At 59.6% G+C, this 22,284-nt stretch overlaps 3 protein-coding genes across 3 annotated transcripts in view; 1 reads left to right on the top strand and 2 right to left on the bottom strand.

The window, feature by feature from the left end:
- LOC119110183 (methylmalonyl-CoA mutase, mitochondrial-like) overlaps nucleotides 1–3,428 on the bottom strand; it is an 8,983-nt gene extending 5,555 nt beyond the window's left edge. Inside the window, exon 1 of the mRNA XM_037233919.1 lies at nucleotides 3,417–3,428. Within this exon, the coding sequence (XP_037089814.1) occupies nucleotides 3,417–3,428 (12 nt within the window). The remainder of the gene's footprint in view (nucleotides 1–3,416) is intronic.
- A 69-nt stretch (nucleotides 3,429–3,497) lies between these two features.
- Nucleotides 3,498–13,065, top strand: LOC119110182 (ecdysone receptor). Its single transcript, XM_037233918.1, has 6 exons — nucleotides 3,498–3,514; nucleotides 4,681–4,834; nucleotides 5,597–5,782; nucleotides 9,037–9,192; nucleotides 9,770–9,995; nucleotides 11,889–13,065. The coding sequence occupies exons 1-6, from the start codon at nucleotides 3,498–3,500 to the stop codon at nucleotides 12,131–12,133; spliced, it is 984 nt and encodes a 327-aa protein (XP_037089813.1). The 3' UTR covers nucleotides 12,134–13,065.
- Nucleotides 13,066–15,890: 2,825 nt separating this feature from the next.
- On the bottom strand, nucleotides 15,891–19,811 carry LOC119110181 (zinc finger protein 532-like). Its single transcript, XM_037233917.1, has 6 exons — nucleotides 19,654–19,811; nucleotides 18,901–19,016; nucleotides 18,272–18,473; nucleotides 16,923–17,639; nucleotides 16,393–16,742; nucleotides 15,891–16,099 (listed from the first exon to the last, which is right to left on the bottom strand). Exons 1-6 carry the CDS (start codon nucleotides 19,767–19,769, stop codon nucleotides 15,891–15,893), a joined length of 1,710 nt encoding a protein of 569 aa, XP_037089812.1. The 5' UTR covers nucleotides 19,770–19,811.
- Between the last annotated feature and the right edge of the window lie 2,473 nt (nucleotides 19,812–22,284).

Raw genomic sequence — 22,284 nt, 5'->3', positions numbered from 1 at the left:
TTCTCTCTCTCTCTCTCTCTCTCTCTCTCTCTCTCTCTCTCTCTCTCTCTCTTCGCTCTCTCTCTCCTCTCTCTCTCTCTTCTCTTCTCTCTCCTCTCTCTCTCTCTCTCTCTCTCTCTCTCTCTTCTCTCTCTCTCTTCTCTCTCTCTCTCTCCTCTCTCTCTCTCTCTCTCTCTCTCTTCTCTCTCTCTCTCTCTCTCTATCTCTCTCCTCTCTCTCTCTCTCTCTCTCTCTCTCTCTCTCTCTCTCTCCTCTCTCTCTCTCTCTCTCTCTCCTCTCTTCTCTCTCTCTCTCTCTCTCTCTCTCTCTCTCCTCTCTCTCTCTTCTCTCTCTCTCTCTCTCTCTCTCTCTTCTCCTCTCTATCTCTCTCTCTCTCTCTCTCTCTCTCTCTCTCTCTCTCTCGCGCTCTCCCGAGCTGTGCAGCCGCCCGCCGCGCCGTCCTTCTCAGCGCCACGCTCCTCCCGGAGAGCCGATCTGGGAATGCCCGCTCATTTGGCCCGGAGCCGTCGCGCTTGGCTGCCTCGCCGGCTAGATAATAGAGACGGATGCGTCGAGTCGTCGTCACGCCGCCGCCGCGCGATCGGTTCCCATTTGCCGGTGGCGCCGGTGGGCGGCCGCCCGCCGCCGGTCGGTACGGCCCGCGCGGACGTGCCGCAATGTCTGCAGCGCTCACGGTCGGCCGGCCTGGCCCCGGCCCGGCCCTGTGCAGCCTTGCCGGCCGCTCCGTGCTTCCGCGCAGCAACGCCGGCGGTTGTTTTCGTCCTCGCTGGACGTCGGCTGCTGATGCGCGCAGGTGCAGCGGCCGCGGCGCGAAGTTAGATGCGTGGCGATTTGCGGTGTTTTTTGGACTTCTAACAGCTTTTTTCCATTTTTCTTGGTGTATCTTATTTTTCTCTTTACGACGGCATTGGTCCAAATATTTTTAACTGTGCATGCATTCCGGCGCGTGCGTTGCGCGATGAACACCAAACATGGCTTGATAATGGGCGTTGCGGGCGTCCCCGGCAATGTCGCCCACGCTTTGGTGCTGCCGGGTGGCATGAACGCTGCCATAACCGGTTCCTTTTGGACCCTTATACGTCATGCTGGCATGCATGGCGAAGACGCTACAGTGTCGCTGTGCTTCCCTGGCGGGCCTCAGAAGGCGATTGCGCCGCGGACACGTCCCTCACTTCCTTGTTGTGTCAACAAAGGTACACGTGACGGGAGGCGTCCCACGAGTCGGGAGCGCCCGCGACAATGGAACAATGGCTCCCGGACCACCGTACACCGGTTGGGACCCGCACCCGCCCGGCAAAGCCATTACACGGCCGGTGCAGTGTCGGCGACGGCCAGCGAGGCGCCGCGCGGCGGCCAAACCACCGGGCTGTGCTCGTGCTCGGTGCTCGTGCGGCGGGGCGCCAGTCCGGCCGGCCCGCCAGGTCACTGCTGCAGTAGGGCTCGGAGCCGGCGGCGGCCCATACCCCGCCCCCGCCGCTGCTCCCCGGGCCGACGAGGCGGCCGGTGACGGCCGGACGCCGAGCCGCCGGTGGTGGACCGCGGTCTCCGCCCCGCCTCGGCGCCGCCCTGCTCCCGCGTTGGCGGCAGCATGTGACGCCGCCTCGCGTCCGCCCGGGGCGGAGTCGGCGCTGGCCGTGACTGGCGCGCTCCGAACGGCGGCCGGCCCGGGGCGGGCGCCGGTGCAAGCCGCGCCCATGAGGGGTGGACCCGGCCGGGGGGCACGCGCCGGCCACGCAGTGCCGTCCACGCAGCGCCGGGCTGCCGCCGGTTCGGAGAATAGCGCGCTGTTGGACGCTGTCGCGGCAGGTCGAGAGTATCGGCCGGCGAGTCGACGGAGCGGGTGGGCTCGGGCGCTGGGCGACGGCCGGGCCCGGCCGGCCGCGAGCCGCAACCGCCGGCCGGCCCCCGACCTGAGCCGGCGGGACGCGACACTGCGACCGGCTTGGAGCCGCGCCTATGAGCCGGTCTGACCTGAGCTGGTGCGACGCGGCGGTTCCGGCGCCGGACCGCGACCGGCTCGCAGCGCGCCGCGGCCGGCCGGCGCCGGCCGGTTCTGCCGGCTCGCGGTCGCTGACGGGCCGCCTCCGCCGCCGGCGGCGTGGGAACAGTCACCTGAGCGTTCTTTGAACTTGACTTCCCATGCAGGCTGTTGCTTTCCGGTCCGGTCGCGCCGTGTTTCGCGCGGAGCAGTCAGAGGCCCGGGCGACATGACAGGATGAACCCATCCATCAAGGCGGTTATTGTCTTTGAAATGAGCGCGGCGCTACCATTTCGTGGCCAAAGCTCGTTGCGGTTGTGGTCGTGATTTATTGGCGGGCTTTCATCACTAGTGGAAGTCGCTCCGATGGCGGTTGGACAATATACGGATTAAGTGGCAACCCAATGACTCCGTGTCGTGAGGCACATTTCATAGCAGGAAATTTACGGCTAAAGGCAAAAAAGACGCGTGGTGTGTGTGACACACAAAATAATGCGGATGCATAGTGCCAACCCATGGAATGGCTTCTTTTAAGATCCTTTCCGCAGGAGTATCCAGACCAGAAGAGATTCAGTTTCAGCGTATTATGCTACAGCACGTTGCGAATAGCATCTGTTCGCGCGCACGGAAACTTGTCAACAAATATCTCATTTTTGCTCTTGGAAACGGCCTGCCGGTTTGCGCAAGATGCAAGGGTGTGCTGTGCTGTTGCCCGTATTAATGTTGAGCTCCTGACGAATTGCATTGCTACAAAATATCACCTGATCTGTAACCCAGCTGTTTCCTTCGTCTCAGGCCCACGATGAGATGTCGCCGCCCGAACAGCAACGGTCCTTACACGGGGGAGGAGGAAGAAGAGAAGAAAGGTCCGCTGGCCAGACTCAGTGAGGAGCTCTGCCTGGTCTGTGGCGATAGGGCGTCTGGCTACCATTACAACGCCCTCACGTGTGAAGGCTGTAAAGGTAAGTTCGCTCCGTACACAGTATGGCGACTCCACCGGTGGAGTACGGCATTGGCATTGAACAAGCGGAAGGTCGCCAGGAGCTGCGCTAAATGCGCTGCTGTGCATTCAGTCCTTTTTGAACGTCCATGTGTCGGGTCCACCCCTATTTCTTTCATCACGGTCGCCGCCTGGCTTGCATTTGTTATTCCACCGCATCCTGCGAGTGTACGTGGTTGCTAGCGTAGCTCTCGGCGCATGCTTCAAGGTCGCAGGACATGCAATCAGTACAGTCATATCAAGGAGAAGGCGGATTTGTAGCCTTTCAGACAACTTAAACTGCCGGCCGGGTATGTTTATGTGTTCTGCGTGGTTGCGCTTCTTCTTTACGGCGCCTTACACCGATGTCCGGTTTATGACTAGGTGGAAGTGACTATACAGTCATGGCCATGGTACGAACCCGACAAACTTCTGTGTCTGCAGCTTTGATGCTCGTACCGTGTACACCATCCTCTGGAGGTTGCAATGACTTCCGAAGCTTATCAGTTGCTTAACTTTTCAGGGTTCTTCCGAAGAAGCATGACGAAGAAAATAGTGTATGTGTGTAAATATGGTCAGAACTGTGAGATAGATATGTATATGCGGAGAAAATGCCAAGAGTGCCGATTGAAGAAGTGTCTCGACGTCGGAATGCGCCCTCCGAATGTAAGTAGTGTCCTTGAGGCTCCAAAACGCCTGTGCAGACATGCAACAACCTTATTCTGCTGTTGCTTCTCTAGCTGTAGTTGCGACAGCAAAGGCGACCCCTGGCCACGTGAGCATGTCATAAGAAAGTCATCACGGCCTGCGCTGCAAGCGACACCGAAAGGGATATCCCTCGTGCGCTTTCACACTGGGTAATTGCTCTCGTCAGACCATGCTGAAACCGGTTGCCTGTTCGGTGGGTCTATGGCCCGACGCCTCTGGACCCGTCTGGTCTGGTCCGGGCCCCTGGACCAGTCTCACTGGGTCCAGGGGCCTCAGACCCGTCTCGTCCGGCGCTGCCCTTCCTGACCTGTCCGGTCCGGACGCTCCAGTCCCCCCTCCCCCACTCAGTTCCCCGCTTTTGGTGCAGGCCCCCGGACCCGCCTCTTCGACCCGTGTCGACCGCCGCCATTGGTGGCCGGCCTTTGTGGACGCCGTTGGCGTTGACAGATCAGGCGGGCGGTGGCCGCGGCGGCGTCGGCCGGCGGCGGCTCCGGTCGCCAAGCCGGCCGGCCCGCCGCGCCGTCACCCGACTGGACTTGTTCAAGGTCAAGGGCGGGAGTTGAACGGCCCGACCGCGGCGGCTGGAGTCGCGCCGCCCACCATCGCCGCCGCCGCCGCCGCCGCCACCGCCTATTTCCTCATCGTAATGGCCGCTCTGGCGGCGCCACTTTGAGGCGCCTTCTGCTCCCGTGCCGATCAATCTGCACGTCATGGCGCGGCCGACACTGACGCGTGTGTCGGCGTGCGGCCGACTGCCGTCGCTGGCCCGTCGCTTCTGCCGTGGGGTGCGCTTTTTGCGTGATGGCTTATTGACGCGGTCATGGGATAGGAGCGAGCTTTCAGTCCTTTGCGTGTGTTTGACCCTGCGCGCGCCGGCTGACGTTGATTTCATCGGCGGACGACGCGCCGACGCCTAGTGCGAGCCGGTTTGCGCTGACGTCGTGACGCCACGCCGGCCGACATCAGCGGCAGTGGCAACCGCACCGTTGACTGACGGCCGACGCCGTGCCTGCAGGCGTGGTCCCGGAGTCGCAGTGCCAGGAGAAGCGGTAAGGCCAAGCAGGGGCCAGCGCGGCCGGGCGCGCTCCGGCTCGATCCCGTCCGAGCCGTCGACGCCGACGCCGCCGGACGCGGCCGACGCCAGGCGCAGCCGTCTCTCGCCAGCCGCGGTCAGTCGGTGGGCCGACGGGGCTGGTGGACCCCGCGGAGGGATGGGAGAGGGATGGGGGGGGGGGCGTGTCGCGGGATATGTAGTGGATGTGTTCTTGGATGTGTGGGAGATAGGTGTGATGCATGATAAACTTAAAGAAGGCAGCGTAACGATTCTCTCCCTCTCCCCACGCCTGGGGGCTAGTGGCGTCATTGTAACGCTCACCGCTTCCTGTCATTTGGATTCGGAAGCGGCGGCTGCGTAACGTGCCGCTCTCTTGTCGGGGGCTCCGAGTCGGCCGGGTGGCCCCCCTGTCCCTCTGTACGTTCCGGAGCAGGCAGAGTAAAGCCGTGGCCTCCTGTTGAGCAGGTCCAGAGCCAGCTGTGTATCGCTTGCTATGATCTCACGTGGATCCGAAATAAGCAGTAGAAAATCTCCGACTCATCGGCGGCTCTCCAGCAGACTTTTTAACGCCTCTGTCGCTGACGTGTGTCTGCAACGGACGGGGTGACTCCCCGCCTTCCATGAGCTGGAAACGGAGGTGACCATAACCCCCCGCGGCTGTTGGGTGGGTCCGAACTTGAAGGCTGCAGTAAATCGCGACCGTTCATCACGTGAGCTCACACGGGGCAGTGTTACACCCCCGCCTCCCGCCATACGGGTCCGGAGGCGGTCATGCAGCGCCTCCGTCCCGCTGGTGGGTCCGAAGGCGCCAGCGCGCCGCCCTTGTCCGCGCAGCTGGCTCTGGGCAGGCACCATAAACTGGCCGTCTGGCCGTCAGGTGGCGCCGGAGGAGGCGGTGGTGGGCCAGAGCGGCGACGCCGGCGGCGGTGGCTGTGCTCCCCTCACCGTGCTGCCCGTCAGCCGCAAGACGCTGACGGCCGAACAGAACGAGCTGATCAACCGGCTGGTGCGCTACCAGGAGGAGTACGAGTCGCCCACCGAGGAGGACATGCGCCGCTCGGCGGTGAGTGCGGCGCCGGCTCCGCCGCACCACCCGGCTGGCCGGGGTGGCTCGGCGGCTCTACCGGGTGGGGAATCTCTGGCAGGAACGCTGTGGATTGTGTTATGCTGGTTGGTGTCCCTGGTCGTTTTTGGGGCGTTGCTGTTTTGCTTTGCGAAGATGATTTTGACAGGGAGTCTGTTGCAGATGTACTTGGTTTGTGTAATGCTATGTTTAAATATGAGCAACGTACTTGGAAAGCAAAAGGTGAACCGTAAGAAAACTCTGACCGGATTGTTGAGCTCGATAGTTCATCACTATCATGATTAAAATATGCTGAGTATGTAAGCGCAATTACGATTTAAACGTTGTTATCGCAGTCAAATTCGGTCGAATGTCAGGTGCCCCTGCTAGCCTGAGTTCAGCTGTGGATTGGGATATGTTATATACATACCGTGTCCGCTTAAAAAGCAACCAGAACAGTCTTTGGCTTAACACTCGTGATTTGTTTCCCGTTCGTTTGATAGTCTTGACAAAGCCTAGTAAATTGAGTGCCTTCATTGCTATTCATTTGAGCTCGTAGTAACTGTTTGCAGTGTCCGTGCTTAAGTCATGCATTCGTGCTGTCTGGGCTTCCAATGCGCTTAGTTATATTCTGTAGGCGGACGCCATTTTGGTCCACGCCTCGGTCGTATTTCGCCTTCCCTTTGCTTCTGTTAGACCGAGAACAGACAGCATGCTTTTTCGGGAGACGATCTCCAACTTGAACGAAATGACGCTACCCGACTCTGAGACCATTCTCGCTTGCTGACCTGTAGAGAGCTTTTGTGTTGTGTTTGACTTCACCCCTCACCTTTGGGGAATGCTTCTCGCTCGCGACGCTTAACCTAAGACGGACGAATGCTCATAATGCTTTCGCTCTGTGCTCGTACGCGAAGACGCACCTTTATCCTCCGTTATCGTGCCGTGCGTGCCTGCGTCAGTTCTGCGCGCTGCCCTGCCATCCCGGAGCCCGCTATTGAGCTGGCGCCCGTTACCCCGGAGTCCCTGAAAAGGGCCGTCACGGGTTTTCACGGGATTTCAACAAAAAGGGGTCGGCCCATCACCGTCCTGCCACGCGCCACCCTCTGCTGGCGAGTCCGGCTGGGGCTGCCTTCTGCCGCGGGCCACCAACCGCTTATCCTGCGGTTCCCGAAGTAGTTTCAGTCGGAGGGACTGATGTCAAAGATCAAATTTCTGCGTTACGTTCCTAGAATGATTTGCGATCAAACGCGTTTTCAGTGGTTCCCTAGTGTTAACTGTTTCTGGCACATGCTCATTTCCTTTGATTTGCATAAAAATTACGAGTCTGCCGTTCAGAACAGTCGTCCCCATCGTGCTGCCGTGTGCCGCCCCGCCGCCCGCGCCGGCCGTGACGTCAGCCGACGTGACGTGTGACGTCACGTTCACAGCTGGAGCGGACAAGCTTGGACCCTGCCGAGCTGCAGTGTAAGCAGATCACCGGCCTGACCGTGCTGACTGTGCGGCTCATAGTCGAGTTCACCAAACAGCTGCCAGGCTTTCAGGACAAGCTGAGCCGCGACGACCAGATATGCCTAGTCAAGGTGATGAGGCGACCGGCGGCGGCCAGGGAGGGCCGCCGGCTGGGTGGTAGTGGGCGGTCGGTCCGCCAGGCCTGGAGGAACTGGGACTGAACTCTGAACTGGACTGTCCACGGGGCCTGGTGTGGCGGCGGGAGTGCCGGTCCACCAGGTCTGGATGAGTCTGGAGTGCTGGTCCACCAGGTCTGGTTGAGTCTGGAGTGTCGGTCCACCAGGCCGTCAGTTGGTGGACGATCATTTCATCAGGCCGCGAGGGTGAAATAGTCCTGGAGGACCGCGTTCGTCCGTCCGTCAGGCCTGGAAGAGTTTGGAATGTTGCTGGATCCGATTTGAAGTGACCATGGACGGCCAGTCCACCTGGCGCAGCTTCCACGTCAGATCGGGCCGCGGCCGAACCGTCCGACCATCTACAGCGACTCTGGGGCATGTTCCGCGGCGGCGCAGCCCAAATGGTCGCGTCTGACGTCGCGTCCACATCGTACGGTGAAGGCTCGTGGCGAGGTGGACTGGCTGTCCGCGGTCCGTTGGAGGACTGGTTCCTTTGCATGCGAAAAGGTGAGTATTTCACTCAGGCTCCAGCTTCCGTTTTGTTTTTTCTCGCGCTGATCGGGTCGTTGTGCCATCAGACCTTTGTCTGTTCGGTTCGGTCATGTCGTCCTGGACACAGCGGTGATTGGCAGTGGGGTGCCTTAAGCGCAGCGCCCGGTGAGGTGTGGAGGATCCAGTGCTTCTGGCGGACAGGCGTGACTTTCTGAGAAAAAGTTTTTCTTCGTGAGTATCGGAGTGGCCCTGTGGGAATGGGTTGCGGTTGTCAGCATCGACATCGCTCCTCCGCCCTTACGCGGTCACCAGGTCGGTTACGGTCAGCTCCGCTGATGATCGGACAGCGTTGTGACGGTGGCGCTGGCCTTGGTGGTTGGATGTGTTACTGCTCCTCAAGATCACCACGACGCCCGTACACGTCTCGCAGAGTCGGACCGCGCAGGCGTGGCATTGAGCGCCCTCTGCAGCCGCGTGGGCGGCCACGCAAGCTCCGCTGGCCTCCCTCTATTTGCCGTTGTTGCGTCTAGTCGTGAGCGTCGTCTGCCCCCAGTTTGTGCTCAGTTCGACGCTGACCTGGCTACTTCGTGGTCCTCAGCTGAACGATGGGTTAGCTTTGACTTAGTCGGTCGGGCGAGATTGTCCAGGCATTTGTCACAGCCCGTCTCCTCGTCTTCGTCTGCCGCGGTGTTGTAGTCGTCCGAAGTCAGATTTGCCCTGGTGCTATCGGTCCTCATTTGTGTCGGCAACGCCTCCACGTCAGCAAAAAACAACAAAGACACGCACGAGCGGTAACGAGTTGCCTGAACCCCGGACTTCAAGTCATCAATCTTCAACCGGCAGGAAAAACCAAAAGGCTTCCTTGTCACCACCACCCTTGTAGATGGTGCCACCGATTCCTAGCCGGCCCAGCCGGCCGCCCGCCTGCCCGCCTCCGCGACAGCGCCTTTGGCGCCGATTTCTTCTCTCTGGCTGTCCCCCGCTTGACCGGTGTACTGTTCGGTGGCATGCGGACGACACAGGACGCCTCGCGCGACTCGGCACGCTCTGCTGGTGGCGGGAGCCCAGACGGTCCCGGCGCGCGCGCGCCGCCGCCGCCGGCCGCTGACCGGCCGCACTGCCTCGTCCCCGCCCCAGGCGCAGGTGGACTCAACGGACGCCGACGACTCGGCGCAACACTTCCGCCGCATTACCGAGATGACGATCCTCACGATAAAGCTGATTGTCGAGTTCAGCAAGCGGCTGACCGGGTTCGACCGTCTGCTCAAGGTCGACCAGATCACGGTGCTCAAGGTAGAGCAACGGCCGCAAGCCGCTGGGACGCGACCGGTCCTGGCCGCGCCGGTCCGGTGGGAGGGCAGGGGGGAGTCCACTGACCGGCTCCGCTTGGGTCCGAGAACTGACGCGGACCTCGGCGAGGGTTGTTTGACGCTCTTCTCGGAGTCGACGGTCATTGCCGAGATTGAGATCTGCGATAAGGTATGTAGCGGTGGTTCAGCGAGCGGCCTGCGGCGGTTCAGTAAGCCTTGTGCTTTCGTGGAAAGGCTTGTCGGATGGGTGAGTGCTGTGGCGTAGGCAAGTCTTGCGTTTCTTTTTTCGTGTGCATCTGTGTAAACTGCTGGTGTCTGCAACCGTGTGAAGCTCACTAATGCGCTGGTACAGCTTCGACCAGTTAACAATACTTTGAAAAGTGGTCATTATCTCTCGGGTGCATTGACTGCACATCATCTCAATGTCACAAATCGAGTCGGACGAGCTCGTTTATCAAAGCAATGATCACAAGACGCAATGTTACCGTGCTGCCGGGTCGCCCATTAGCCCCGGCCGGCCGGCGCGCGGGGCCTCCCGTGACGCCCCGGTCCCACCCCAGGCGTGCTCCAGCGAGGTGATGATGATGCGCTGTGCTCGCCGCTACGACGAGGACACGGAGTCGATCGTGTTCGCCAACAACTATCCGTACACGCGCGCCGCCTACGAGCGCGCCGGCCTCGACGCCACCACCATCGAGAAGAACTTCAAGTTCTGCAAAAAGATGTCCAAGATGAAGGTGGACAACGCCGAGTACGCGCTGCTGACGGCCATCGATATATTTTCGGGTGAGCCGCTGCGGGTGGCCTTTGGTTGTGTGTGTCGGCTGCTGGCGCCCTGTTATGGTGCATGTCCACTGAAGATGCCCCGACCCACCGTCCGTCCGGTGGTGATGTCCCTGGATGGCGTCTGTCCACTGTTGGTGTCATATCCCTGTGTTCGTCCGATGCTGGTGTCCCTGGATGGCGTCTTTCCACAGTTGGTGCCATGTCTCTGTGTCCATCCGATGGTGGTGTCCCTGGCGGCGTTTGTCCACCGTTGACGCCATGTCCCTGTGTCCGTCCACGCATGGTGGCTCGCGGCGGTGTCTCCGCCGCTGCGCTACCCGCTGCTAGCGTCCCGGGCCGACTGACTGCGATCCGCTGGATCGACCGCAGTGTCCGTGCTAGAACCGTGCTGAATAGTGGCCGCATATTACACCACGGGAGGAGATGTCAGGACGGGAAGCTGCATGATGCTCTGCATGGACACAGTGGGGCGGGGCGGACGCCAGCCCGCACGTGCGCCAGCGGTAGGCCAACGCGCTGTGCGTGACTCGTGGGCACGCTATGCAGATAACCCGCCACTGGGTCACGTCTCTCATTGCGGTGAGGGACGTGACCAGATGCGCTGGAGCGGGAGGAAGGGGGGGGGGGTTGTGGGGGGGATGAAAGCGGGAGGAAGGGGGGGGGGGTTGTGCCGCTCCCCGCCAGTGAGCCTGGGCCGGGGGACGAGCCGGCACACGATGTAGGTCAGGGCCGGGGGAGGGCTGATGGCGATGCCGACGCCTCTGAGCAGGATCAGCCGCCGTTGCGGCGAGTCGCTGCCCGCTGCAGACACGCGAGCCGCCTTCACTGACCTACTTCACCGCTCTGGCCGGGGCGATTCTGGGTACCGCCGCTGACGGGGTCCGTCTGAACCGCGGTCGGTAAAGCGGCTGCGTTCTGAGAGCTGCCACGTACTCGGGCCGGCGGCAGGTGTGGCTGATCAGAAGGCCCCCCGGTGGCGCCTGACCGCGGTCTGATAACGTTAGTCATCTCAGTATGAAAAGCGCAGCACCACTCTCTCCTCATGAATGATCAAATGTGGCCTCAACTGAATGTTCTGCCATCGTTATGGTCTGGGGAATGTATGCTGGCTTATAGGCGATATCAGGTGCTGGAGATGCGTGGAAGGCATGGGCTCTTCGAGTATCCTCCATGACATTGGCAGCTGTCCGCTTAAAATCAGCGGTGGCCGGTGTTACATAGCTCTGGCCCGTGTTAGCCCGTCGTCCGACTTTCGTGCATTCTGTAGTGCTTACACTTAAGTGTGTTGGCTATTTGTGAGAGATTTGCTATTTTTCATGAGCTTGTCCTGCTGCGGTACGCCATTCCCCGCTCCCGGCTTTGATCCGCGACATGTTCCGTACCTTAGTCCCGCCATCAGTCGTGGGGTGAGCCCTGCCACCTCTCGTGTCTCAGTCGCACCACGGGCCGTGTCCCAGCCCCACTAACTGCCGTGTCTTAGCCCATGTCTGACATCACTGACCATGTCTCAGGCCCCAAAACGGCCGTGTCTCAGTCCCACCACGGGCCGTATCTCAGCCCCACCAACCGCCGTGTCTCAGCGCCATCACGGGCCGCGTCTCAGCCCCACCAACCGCCATGTCTCGGCGCCATCACGGGCCGCGTCTCAGCCCCACCAGCCACCGTGTCTCAGTCCCACCACGGGTCTTGTCTCAGCCCCACCACGGGCCGTGTCTCAGCCCCACCAACCGCCGTGTCTCAGTCCCACCACGGGCCGCGTCTCAGCCCCACCAACCGCCGTGTCTCAGCGCCATCACGGGCCGTGTCTCAGTCCCACCACGGGCCGTGTCTCAGCGCCACCGCGGGCCGTGTCTCAGCCCCGTCGCCATTGACCGCCTGCCTGTCGCCCGGCAGACCGCCGCATGCTGCAGGAGCCGGACAAGGTGGAGCGGATCCAGTCCATCTACGTGGACGCGCTGCGAGCGTACGTCGACTACCAGCGGCCGCACCCGACCGGCGTCATCTTCGCCAAGCTGCTGAGCGTACTGACCGAGGTGCGCCAGCTGGGCGAACTCAACAAGGAGCTCTGCTGGTCGCTCAAGCTGCAGCAGAAGCCGCTGCCGCCCTTCCTGCACGAGATCTGGGACGTGCCGGCGTAGCACGGGCGGAGGGACGGCCGGGAGCGGGCGCCGCGTGTGACAGAGACACAGTGGCGGCAGCGCGGTGCCGGCGGCGGCGCCCGTAATGGACGAGACGTCGGTCGACCGACGCGCCTCGGGTGGCCGAGACGGGAAGCAGCATGCACATCTCAAGCGGTGTACAAACGGGAATTGCGTGACGACTTTGCGGACAGGCTGTCGAAATCTCGCCAGTGGCTCGTCAGTTCTGATTATTTGAAATCCACTGGGCTTGTCTTCCATCCGCACTCATTTGCCGTGTTGCCGGTTTCGTATGTTTGTCTGTGCAATCTCGCGGCAGGATTGTGTTCCATTGCGTTGTCGATGTGCTAAATGAACTTTATAGGGGCGACACACTCATACGACTCACCTCCTGGTCAGCCTTTAGCCGTTAGGCCGGCGGTAGAACAGTGGTAACCGAGCCCGGGTCGGGGTCGGCGACCCCAGTGGAGGGTGGACATTCCGAACGGCCGCGTGTGTCTCAGAGTCGTTGTTAACCGGTTCCGGTCAAGGCTCGTTAGGTTGTGACAATATTTACAGAGTTATGACGCGAATTATAAATACCACTGCATGCGATTGCAAGACAAAGTGGAACGCCAGAGCCACGGTCTGGATAGATCACGATTGCTCAAAACCGGCTAGCGTTTGTGGCATTAGGTTCGACGGGGGGAGGGGAACAGGGGGATTGCTCTGTTATCGAGTGCGTGGCCTTGGCTGGCGGCTGTGCCGTTGGCCGGTGACCCGTGTGACACGGGGCGGGCGTCTGGCCGTTCGCCGCCCTGTTCGTGTTCAAAGTACAAACGTGTGCGTCCGGCTATGCGCCGCCGGCCGGCCGGTCCTTTGTACATAGCCGGTCCTTGTCTGCGGCGCGGCCTGGCGGCCGGGAATACACGACAGCGAGAGAGAGAGAGAGAGAAGAGCGGGCCGCTGTGTGTGGTGGAGGTGCGGCCCTTCTCGGCTCCAGGGCCAGAGAAGGGCGCGAGTACGCGGTGCTTTGAAGAAGAGGGGAGACGGCCGCCGTGTGGCGTGGGAACAATTCTACCCGGCAGCACGGGCCGGAGGACGGGAGGGCGTGCTTCCGCGAGGAGGACGACCGGCAGCGGCGTCAGTGCGGCGTCGCTGGGCACCGGGGGCTGAGAATGGCGGGTACATGACACAGAGACAGAGAGAGGGGGTAGGAGAGCGAGCACGACTGCAGCGTGGATGCGGCATCGCCCGACTCTGCGGATAGCTTGAGCGTCGGTGAAGAGCACGGAATCCTGGGCCCGAAACGACGGACCTGCAGACCTGTGCTTGATCTCGGGTACCGTCGCAAATGACGCCCAATTCGGCGCGCTGTGGGGACACATGACAGCATTTCCTATGGATATATCCTGGACCTGGATGAGAGTAGGTTCGCATTGCCCTCAACATTAAAAGAATTCTGGGAATATGCAAGTCTCACCATGTATCTGCATTCCGAAGGGCTGTTGGCATGACAACGATGGCATGTAGTTTGCCCCGAAGTAAGCGTGCGTTCTACTCATGTATGTCCCACGTGCGTCGCGATGCACGACGGGACGTCGTCGACCGTGCGTGTCCCGCACCGGCTTCCATTGTATGCACCCACTGAACACCATGTAGCGCCACTTCTGGGTCGCGCCCACGGGCGGCGGTTTAGTTCCGAGCTGCTTGTGTGCAACCCGGGCTGAGAGCCTAAGTCAGGTCAGGAGATGAATTGTCAGATGGCGGCACTTCCATTATCCAGGCGTCTGCTGCACCCGATCTTGGGGGGGGAGGGGGGAACGCGGCTGGGTGGAGGTGCCACCATGGACACCACCGGCGAACTTGGAGCGCTCATCCTACGCCACACATGCGCACCAGGTGCGCCCGCCCAGGCACGGCGGGTACATAGCCGGTGGAGGCGAAGTATTTATCGTGTCCTCCGGCCGTCGCATCTGGCCATCGCGCTGCAGGCAGACCAACCACAGTTCGCAATGCTCCGTGGAGTGCTCGCAATGCGTGGAACAAAAAGGGCGATGACGACCGATAAACGGCAAATGTTACCGGCCGATAATGCTTCCATAATGGCATCGCGTGTGCGTGGTCGCACACTGCGCACACGAGTTTGATTTAAATGGGACACCGTAACTTTTCAAATCGCAGCTGCGGCAGGCCCGCCGATATTAAGAGCTATGCTATCAGGGGGAGGGGGAGGGTCAATCAAATTAAGCAGATTATCCAATTGAAGAATGGTGGTGTACTGAATGACAATACCCCTACACCAGCGCGATCGAACGCGCGCAGCCACGCTCTTTGCGCGCGATTTCAGGTTTTTGTGATAGCCGTAGACTGATGACCGATTTGCACCGCCAGCCGACAGTGCTTCGACAAGGGCATCGTGGGCACGTGGTCGCTCCCACCACGCACGGCTAGAAGTATTTCAAATTGGACGTCGCAGCTTCGCAGATCGCCACAGCGGCCGGCCCGTCGGCGTTGACACTGTTGGGGTCGGCGGAGCAAAGCAGAAATCAGGGACAAGTGTGTTGTTCTGGCAGCCCGTGGCCCTATACCAGTGCTGCTAAATGCACAGTTGCACATTCCGTGTGCAATTATAGCATGTTTCCGGCCTGCCGTGTTCTTGCCGTTGCGCCACGGGAGTCAGTCTGCTGTTAGCAATGCGCTTTAAAGGGGCGAGTTGAACACAAAACAGGTGACGCCAGCTGAGAGCCGTTTACGTTGCCAGTCAATAGTGCTCCAGCGACGTGTGCACATGGTGGCACCCCTCGCAGGCGAATGCAAGTATTTACAGTTGAAACCTCGTGTTTGCATATCGCAGGAATGGATGTCCCGGTTCCATTCATTTACGCTGTCGGGGAGGGACGACGAAAAAATGTGTTATCGGTTGAAGAACTTACAGAAATGGAAACTTAAGTCGATTTTGAGCGTTATTCGACGGGGCAGTATCAGCGCATATACAATACAATATTGTTCCAATATTTTATTCAATACAGTATTGTACAATATTGTCCCGAACTGGTGTGGGTGTGATTTTCCATTTGTCAATTCAGCGACCACGGAATCAAGGTCCGCGCCGAGACGCGTCTTCATGCACACACACCGTATGCTACACGAATTCATCAACACTTATTCAGTCATCCATTTAATCCCGCGAGAACAATGCCAGCATGCACAAAAAATGTACCGAAAACGGGGTACTTAAAAAATCTTCGGCTGCGCATCGCACATGATTGAAGGGACGTGATGATGGCAACACTGCCAGCACGCAAACAATACAATTACATCAGCGAGTGGCCACGCTGTTATACCGTACCGATTTATCAGGCTCATGATGTGCGCGAGATCGACAAGGGAGACTGTCAATGGCCCCAAACGACGACGGAGGAGTGAATCCTGGCCTGGCCTGGCCTGGACGCCCGGAGTTGCGCCAAAAGGTCGACCTGGTGCCCACCACTACCACCGCACGGCGCATGTTGCGCCACACACGCGCGCGCGACGTCTGTGACACATCTGGCGCGGGCCGCACCACGTCGCGCCGCGAGGAGCCCTGCGCCCATACACGGCGCCGTCCGTCCCATCGGCTTCACGCCATCGACAGTAGACCCTCCGACCGACGGCCGTGGGAGATCCAAGCCGCGCTAGCTCTGTGACGACGTCCCTCCCTTCCCCGCCCTCCATCCCTCCCCCACCCCGGGAGACCCGGCTTCCCAGCCGGCGGTCAGCCGTGCCGGAACGGCCCTCAATCCTGCGCCTCGGGCACGCCGAAGCCGTCCAGGTCCGGCATGATATACTCGGTCACCTGCGCCGCCTCCTCCACCGCCTCCCGCTTCTGCGTGATCTCGCCCTCCTTCATCTCTAGCTCGATCACCTCTTCGCCCTCTTCCGGCTCCTCCTCGACCTCGAACTGGGCACCGCGGCCGCCGCCCGCCACGAAGCTGGCGATCTGCTCTAGCGTCTCGGCACCGGCGGCCGGCGGTGGCTGCACGCGCGCTCGCTTCGGCGCGCTGGCGGCCGGCTCGGTGTCGCTGCCGGCTGACGAGCCCTCGCTCTCCAGCTGGTACAGACTGGTCACGTCCGCCAGCGTGCCGAGCTGGCGCGGTCGCCGCGGCCCACCGCCGCCGCCGTCGCCGCCGCCGCCGACCGGCGGCAGGTCGTCAGCGTCCTCCTCGTGCTCTTCCTCGTTGTCCTCCTCCTCCTCGACAGCGTCCGGCGACTAGGCCGGGCGCGCCCCGCGCGCCGACCGCCGCGGCTGCCGCGGTGCTTGGCGAAGTTGTGTCGGTTCAGGTCGATCAGCCGGTCGAACTGCAGGTCGCAGCGTGCGCACGTGAAGCACCGCAGCCCGTGCTCGCCCTCCAGGTGAAACTGCAGCGTATCGCGGCTGCCCAGTTTGGCGTAGCAGAGACCGCAGCGATCGCGCCCAATCTCGGACGCGTGGTCGGCCAGGTGGTTCTTCAGCATGTCGTTCGAGGCGAAGCGCGTGTTGCACAGCAGGCACAGAGGCACGCCATCACGCAGATGCACCCGCCCATGCTCGGTGTACTCGGGCTTACGGCGGAATTCCTCCTTGCAGACGGCACAGGTGTGCGTGACGCTCTTGCCCAGTCGGCCGTGCGACGACGGCTGCGGCGACCCCGCGTGCACGCGCCGCACCACCGGCGACGGCGGCGCCGGCGGCTCGCCGCCCGTCGTCTGGCGCAGGTACTTGGGCGGCCGGCCCAGCATGCGTCCCGGCGGCGGCGGCGGCGGCGGCGGCGTGACCGGCGCGGCCGGCGGCGGACGCGGCGGCACCACCATGCTCAGCAGCTTGAAGGCGGGGTGGAGCTCCGCCAGGTGGCCGACCAGCTCCTGCTTGCGCGTGAAGTCACTGTCACACTCCGGGCAGCGGAACACGAAGCTGACCTGCTGCAGCGCGCGGTCGCCGTGCTTACGCGAGCCCATGTGGTCGCGCAGCGCGTTGGCGTTGTTGAAGGTGGCCGCGCAGAACGGGCACTTGAGGATGAGCATGAAGGGCGTCTCGCCGGCGACAACCACGCCGCCGTGCTTGTCCACCAGGTGGCCATTGAAGCCGTGTGTCGACTCAAAGGCGAGCGGGCACCGGCGGCACTTGTACAGCTTCTGCACGTGCTCCTGCAGCATATGCGCCTTGGCGTCGGCCACCTCCATGCGGCAGAGGGCGCAGCAGGCCTTGAGATCGCGCGTCAGGTGCAGGCAGCCGGCCACCACGTGACGCAAGCACTGGTCCAGCGTGCCGAGCAGCTTGAGGCCACACTCGGGGCACACGTACGGGTACGGCCAGAGGTCGGGCTTGTGCAGGCCCTGGTGCGCCATCAGCGCGCACTGACTCGGACACGGCTGGTCGCAGTCGGGACAGCGCGGCGGCGGCCCCGCCAGCGGCGTCGCCTCCGGCTCCGGCGGCGGACACAGGTGCTCCGAAAGTGTCACCGTCGAGCACAGCACGTTGCACATCGGGCAGCTGACGTGTACGGGCCTGGCGGCACACGGGGGCGCGCGCGGGCGTCAGTCACCGCGAGACGCTGGTAACATGTCACTGGCACGCGCCTGGGTGGTGAGCGAGGCTCGACGGTGGCTTCGGGTGATATGGGAGGTGACGGCGGACACAGCGGCGTGATCAGAGCGCCTCTGCCCGTTCTTCACAAAAGAGGGATTCAAATAGCGCTTACGAAGTCCGGCCAATACATTCGCCACCATAGGTGTTGAATTCCATACATATTTGTCATCAGTGTAGTTGAATTCATTAGACAAACAGGCGGTTTCAGATCGTGCAGCCCCGTTACGTGCGCTTCGCGTAACATTGTGAAGACTTTACCGCGATATTTATCATACGCAAACGTCGGTCGCCGTTATTGATGCCCTTATGCGTTGGAAAACAGCATGCGTTGTGCGTTAAGTGTTCAAATGGTGTTCACAGGTCACCCAGTCTCATGCGTGTTTTTCCCTCTTGTCAGAGATGGCACGAGGAATACACACACTAGATATTACCAACATTTCCGCCACGCAATCAGCGAACCGCATTGTCCTGCAAGGCGTATTTCCACGAATTAGAGGTACTTGCAACACCCCCCGCTCGCCCCGGCGCCGCTGACCCGCCGGCGCGCTTACCTGTTGACCTTGTTGACCCGCGGCTTGACGCTCTGCTTGGCTGCAGCGGCGGCGGCGCCGGCGGTGGCGGCGGGCTTGGCCGGTAGCGGCTCGGTGCGCGCCGGCTCCGGCAGACAGCCGAGCTCGGCCGAGCTCAGAGCGGCGGCGTCAATCAGCGACGGGTCCAGCGACACCGGGTCGATCTTGTGCGAGTCCAAGTGCTCTGCGGCCGGGCGGCAGGGCATGAGCGGCGCGCCGACACGTCGCCACGCCGCCCCGGCAGGCGACGCTACACGGCGCGGCTGACGCTCGTGAGGTGTCATAGGGGCTGCGGCGGGATGACCGCGCGACGGTGGGTCAGCGTAACAGGACCAGGGGGTTGGCCAGCCCAGGATCTGGGCGCTCTGGGCTTGGCAGATCCGCCGGGTAGGTCACATGTCAGGGCTCGGGCTCAAGGGGCAACAGTTCGACAAAGGGCAAAGGGCAACAAACGCACAGTTCGACTTAGCCGAACTGTGCGTGCGGAGGTCGCTCAAGGGCCAGAACTCTGCTGGCATGAATTCATGTTTACCTCCCGTACTGGACCTGGATACCTTTTGGAACAATGCCGACACCAACTGTATACACCTTGGAGCGCTGCTGGCACCTACCGAGCAGCTGGCACTTGTTGGCGAACACCACCGGCTGGCGGCACTCCGGACAGCTGAGTGTGACGCGCAGCGAGCGTCGCCCGTGGTGCTGCTCCAGGCTCGACGGCAGCACGAATCTGAAACAAGCGCAGACACACGTGCTGTACGGCTGGCCACGTCGGGTGTACGTTGCATGCCCAGTGTGACGATTGATAGTGAGGAGTGAGCTGAAAGGATAGTTTGCCGGCAGTGTATACAAAGGCATCGCATTGCAATGACGCACTAGTTGCATACGATCCCTGCGCTGTACGGTTGGCCACGTCGGGTGTACGTTGCACGCCCAGTGTGACGACTGATAGTGAGGAGTGAGCTGAAAGGATAGTTTGCAGGCAGTGTATACAAAGGCATCGCATTGCAATGACGCGTAGTTGCATACGATCCCTGCGCTGTACGGTTGGCCACGTCGGGTGTATGTTGCATGCCCAGTGTGACGACTGATAGAGAGGAATGAGCTGAAATAATAGCTTGCCGGCAGTGTATACAAAGGCATCGCATTGCAATGACGGGTAGTTGCATACGATCCCAAACCACTTGCTTGTGAAAAATAAAGCGGTGGTGACTACCGAGGTCGTATGAGATTTCTGCTAGGCATCACTGCCGGCAAGCTGCGACTTCCGGCAGCTTCCCATCTCGCTCCCAAAGTCCACGGCCCAGCTATAGCAGCTCGCTTCCCCACGCGAGGCCCGCGCCGCCGCCGCCGTCGGTCTCGCTCACCGGTCTCCGCACTGGTCGCACATGAAGCCGTCACGCGGCAGCGGCAGCTGCAGGTGGTCGGGCGCCTGCGCGATCGACGAGCTCGGACACGGGCTGGCCAGCAGCATCCCTAGCATCTCCAGCTGCTCGGTGCAGGCGGCGGCGCCGCCCTCGGCCGCCGGCAGGCCCGCCTCCGCCGGCGCGTCGTCGCCCGGCCGCGCGTCGGGCTCCGGCTCCGACTCCGCCGCCGCCGGGGCCTCCTCCGCCGGCTCCGCGAAGCCGACCGACTGGCGCACGGCCTCGTCCGGCTCCAGAAAGCCGCGCGCCTGGCGCACGTCGGGCTTGGCCGCGGCACTGGGCGGCTCCGTGACGTCCGACCCCTGGACGCTCGAGCTGAGGTCGCCGCCTTCCGCCGGCTCCGCGGCCGTCATGGGCGCCGGCGGCGGTTCCGCGCTGTCGCCCTCAGCTGCTGCAGGCTCCTTCACCTGGAGACAAATGAGGGTGGTTTTTGGTGCTGGTAAGCAGATGAAGACAGCAGAGTTGAAGATGTAGGTGGAATACCAACAAAAGCAGGAGGGGAGTTAGTAACCTGGTGTCACTGTGACAAAAAAATATACAGCTTGGGTCATGCTGGGCTTCCTTTCTGATGTTACTGCAAAATGATCTCAGTTATTTAGGAGTAAATAAAATAGCTGAAACTCATTGTTGTGAGAAAATGAGTGGAAATCAGCTAGGTCTAATGAATGAGGTCTTGGATAATCTCGCCACAGCTATTACATTTTAACTGATGTGTCATGTGTAAAAATTAATGAGCACCTTAAACTGGTGTGTCTTAAAAAACAAACTCACATGGTCCTTCTCAACAGGAACAGCTTCCATCCTGTTCTGGCAATATTCCTGAAAGAAGCAGACACATAAGATTAAAAATGCACTTTGGTAATGCCAAACTTAACTTATGGCCAGCCTCTGTGCACATGCAAGTTTTTTGGCATTTTGTTAAATAAAGTTCTGGTTCATTTTAGTAGTTTACTTCAGCAGTGACCTACACCTAGCTTCAGCTTCAACCTAGACTTCTGACTGAAGCCAAACTAAACCACTTTGTTAAGACATAGAATGACTATGCAATTAATTCAAATTCATGCATATACAGGCAGAAAACAATAGCATAAAAGGGGCAATGATAGATGTTTACAACACCTTTCTATGAAAGCCTAAACTGGGTATGTCTACAAATGTCTGATGGTCAGTATCAGTCATATCAGCACAAAAAACCAATGCTTTACCACCAGACTGGCAATTAGGCTCCACAGTTAAAACAGTCCATTATGTATTGTCTCATCTTTCAAGCAAAAATATATCTTTTGTATAATTCTGACCAGTATATTCACCTGAAAACCTTTGGAATATTTCAAGAGTTGCATGGAGATAAAACTGCATTGCCAGTGCAGGCTGCTGATCATCTTCTAGACACAGTTCCATTTGGAAACTCCCAAACTATGCATATGTGTCTATCCACATTGCTCCAGTTTTTATATGTTGCGTTGTGAGGAAATGAGGCATAGGTTTTGCACTGGCAATACCAACAGAACCACAGGCTCCATGGATGGAGCCTTATGGTGCCCAAAATGTGCAGTCTGGTTAAAAGAGGTGTCACAAAAACTCTTGACTTGCATGATTTGGGAGCATCATCAGTGCATGGGTAACTAACTTCATGGCAACTGGGACATGGCCCTCTCAGTTGAGGGGGGGGGGGGACAAGTTATCTTAAGGGCAAGGTTCTACATTTAGAGATGCTGAAGCAAGCATCATATCATACTGCATAGCATCATATTGCACATAAGTGCAAATTTGTTTTATAAACTGCCTGAGGTACAACAAAGTGGAGTACATTGAATTTGCAAAAATCACAGCAAATTTTGGACTTTGATAGCAAGGAAGCTTTTTGCTAACTCCTCAAACATAGCATTCTAATTGTGTACTTGCATAACTGCATATGGCATATTTCCATTTCTGCTACTCAGTAATGACAAAGTACACCTGAGTGAGGCAAGCTTTGTACAGATGATGATCATGGACAAACCTAGACTGGCCAAGCTCAAAAATACATGTTACACCACACATGCCGTGCATGGCAACATTGCAGTTGCAATTTCATTTAACTATGCAACACACTATTGCCCATGTGTGTGCATGCTATCGCTTGCCACCAAGTTGACAATAATCCAGGGCAAGGAACCAATCTGTCCAGGAATAAGAATGCTCTAATCTAAGTTTCAGTAAAAGTATGTCAGAAAATATCTTCCAACCAAAAATAATCATTTAATTCAGCTAACTTTAGGATGAACTCTATTAGACACCAACATGCTGCAGGTTCTGCAGCATGCATCACAACATACATATCATGCATCACAACTTGCACCACAACAATGTCAGTGTCAGTGCCAGGGACTCAGGTGTCTAGTATGGAGTACGGATTTGTTTTGCGCACCAGTTGAGTTACACATCACCTTTATCCTCAAAGCCATACCATTCACTCTGCCCCATTGTCTAAAAATTATGCTGTGCTCAGCATACCTCTCATAGCAGTGAAATCACAGCAATTTAAGTGCATGCTCACCACAGATCAGGGCAAATTCACATTTGGCACATTGT

This window comes from Pollicipes pollicipes, unplaced genomic scaffold (genome assembly GCF_011947565.3).
Source record: "Pollicipes pollicipes isolate AB1234 unplaced genomic scaffold, Ppol_2.1 Scaffold_7231;HRSCAF=8579_pilon_pilon_pilon, whole genome shotgun sequence".
In the NCBI taxonomy this organism is placed as follows: Eukaryota; Metazoa; Arthropoda; class Thecostraca; order Pollicipedomorpha; family Pollicipedidae; genus Pollicipes; species Pollicipes pollicipes.
Note: the sequence above shows the minus strand (reverse complement) of the source record. Positions and strands in the feature narration are given on the sequence as shown.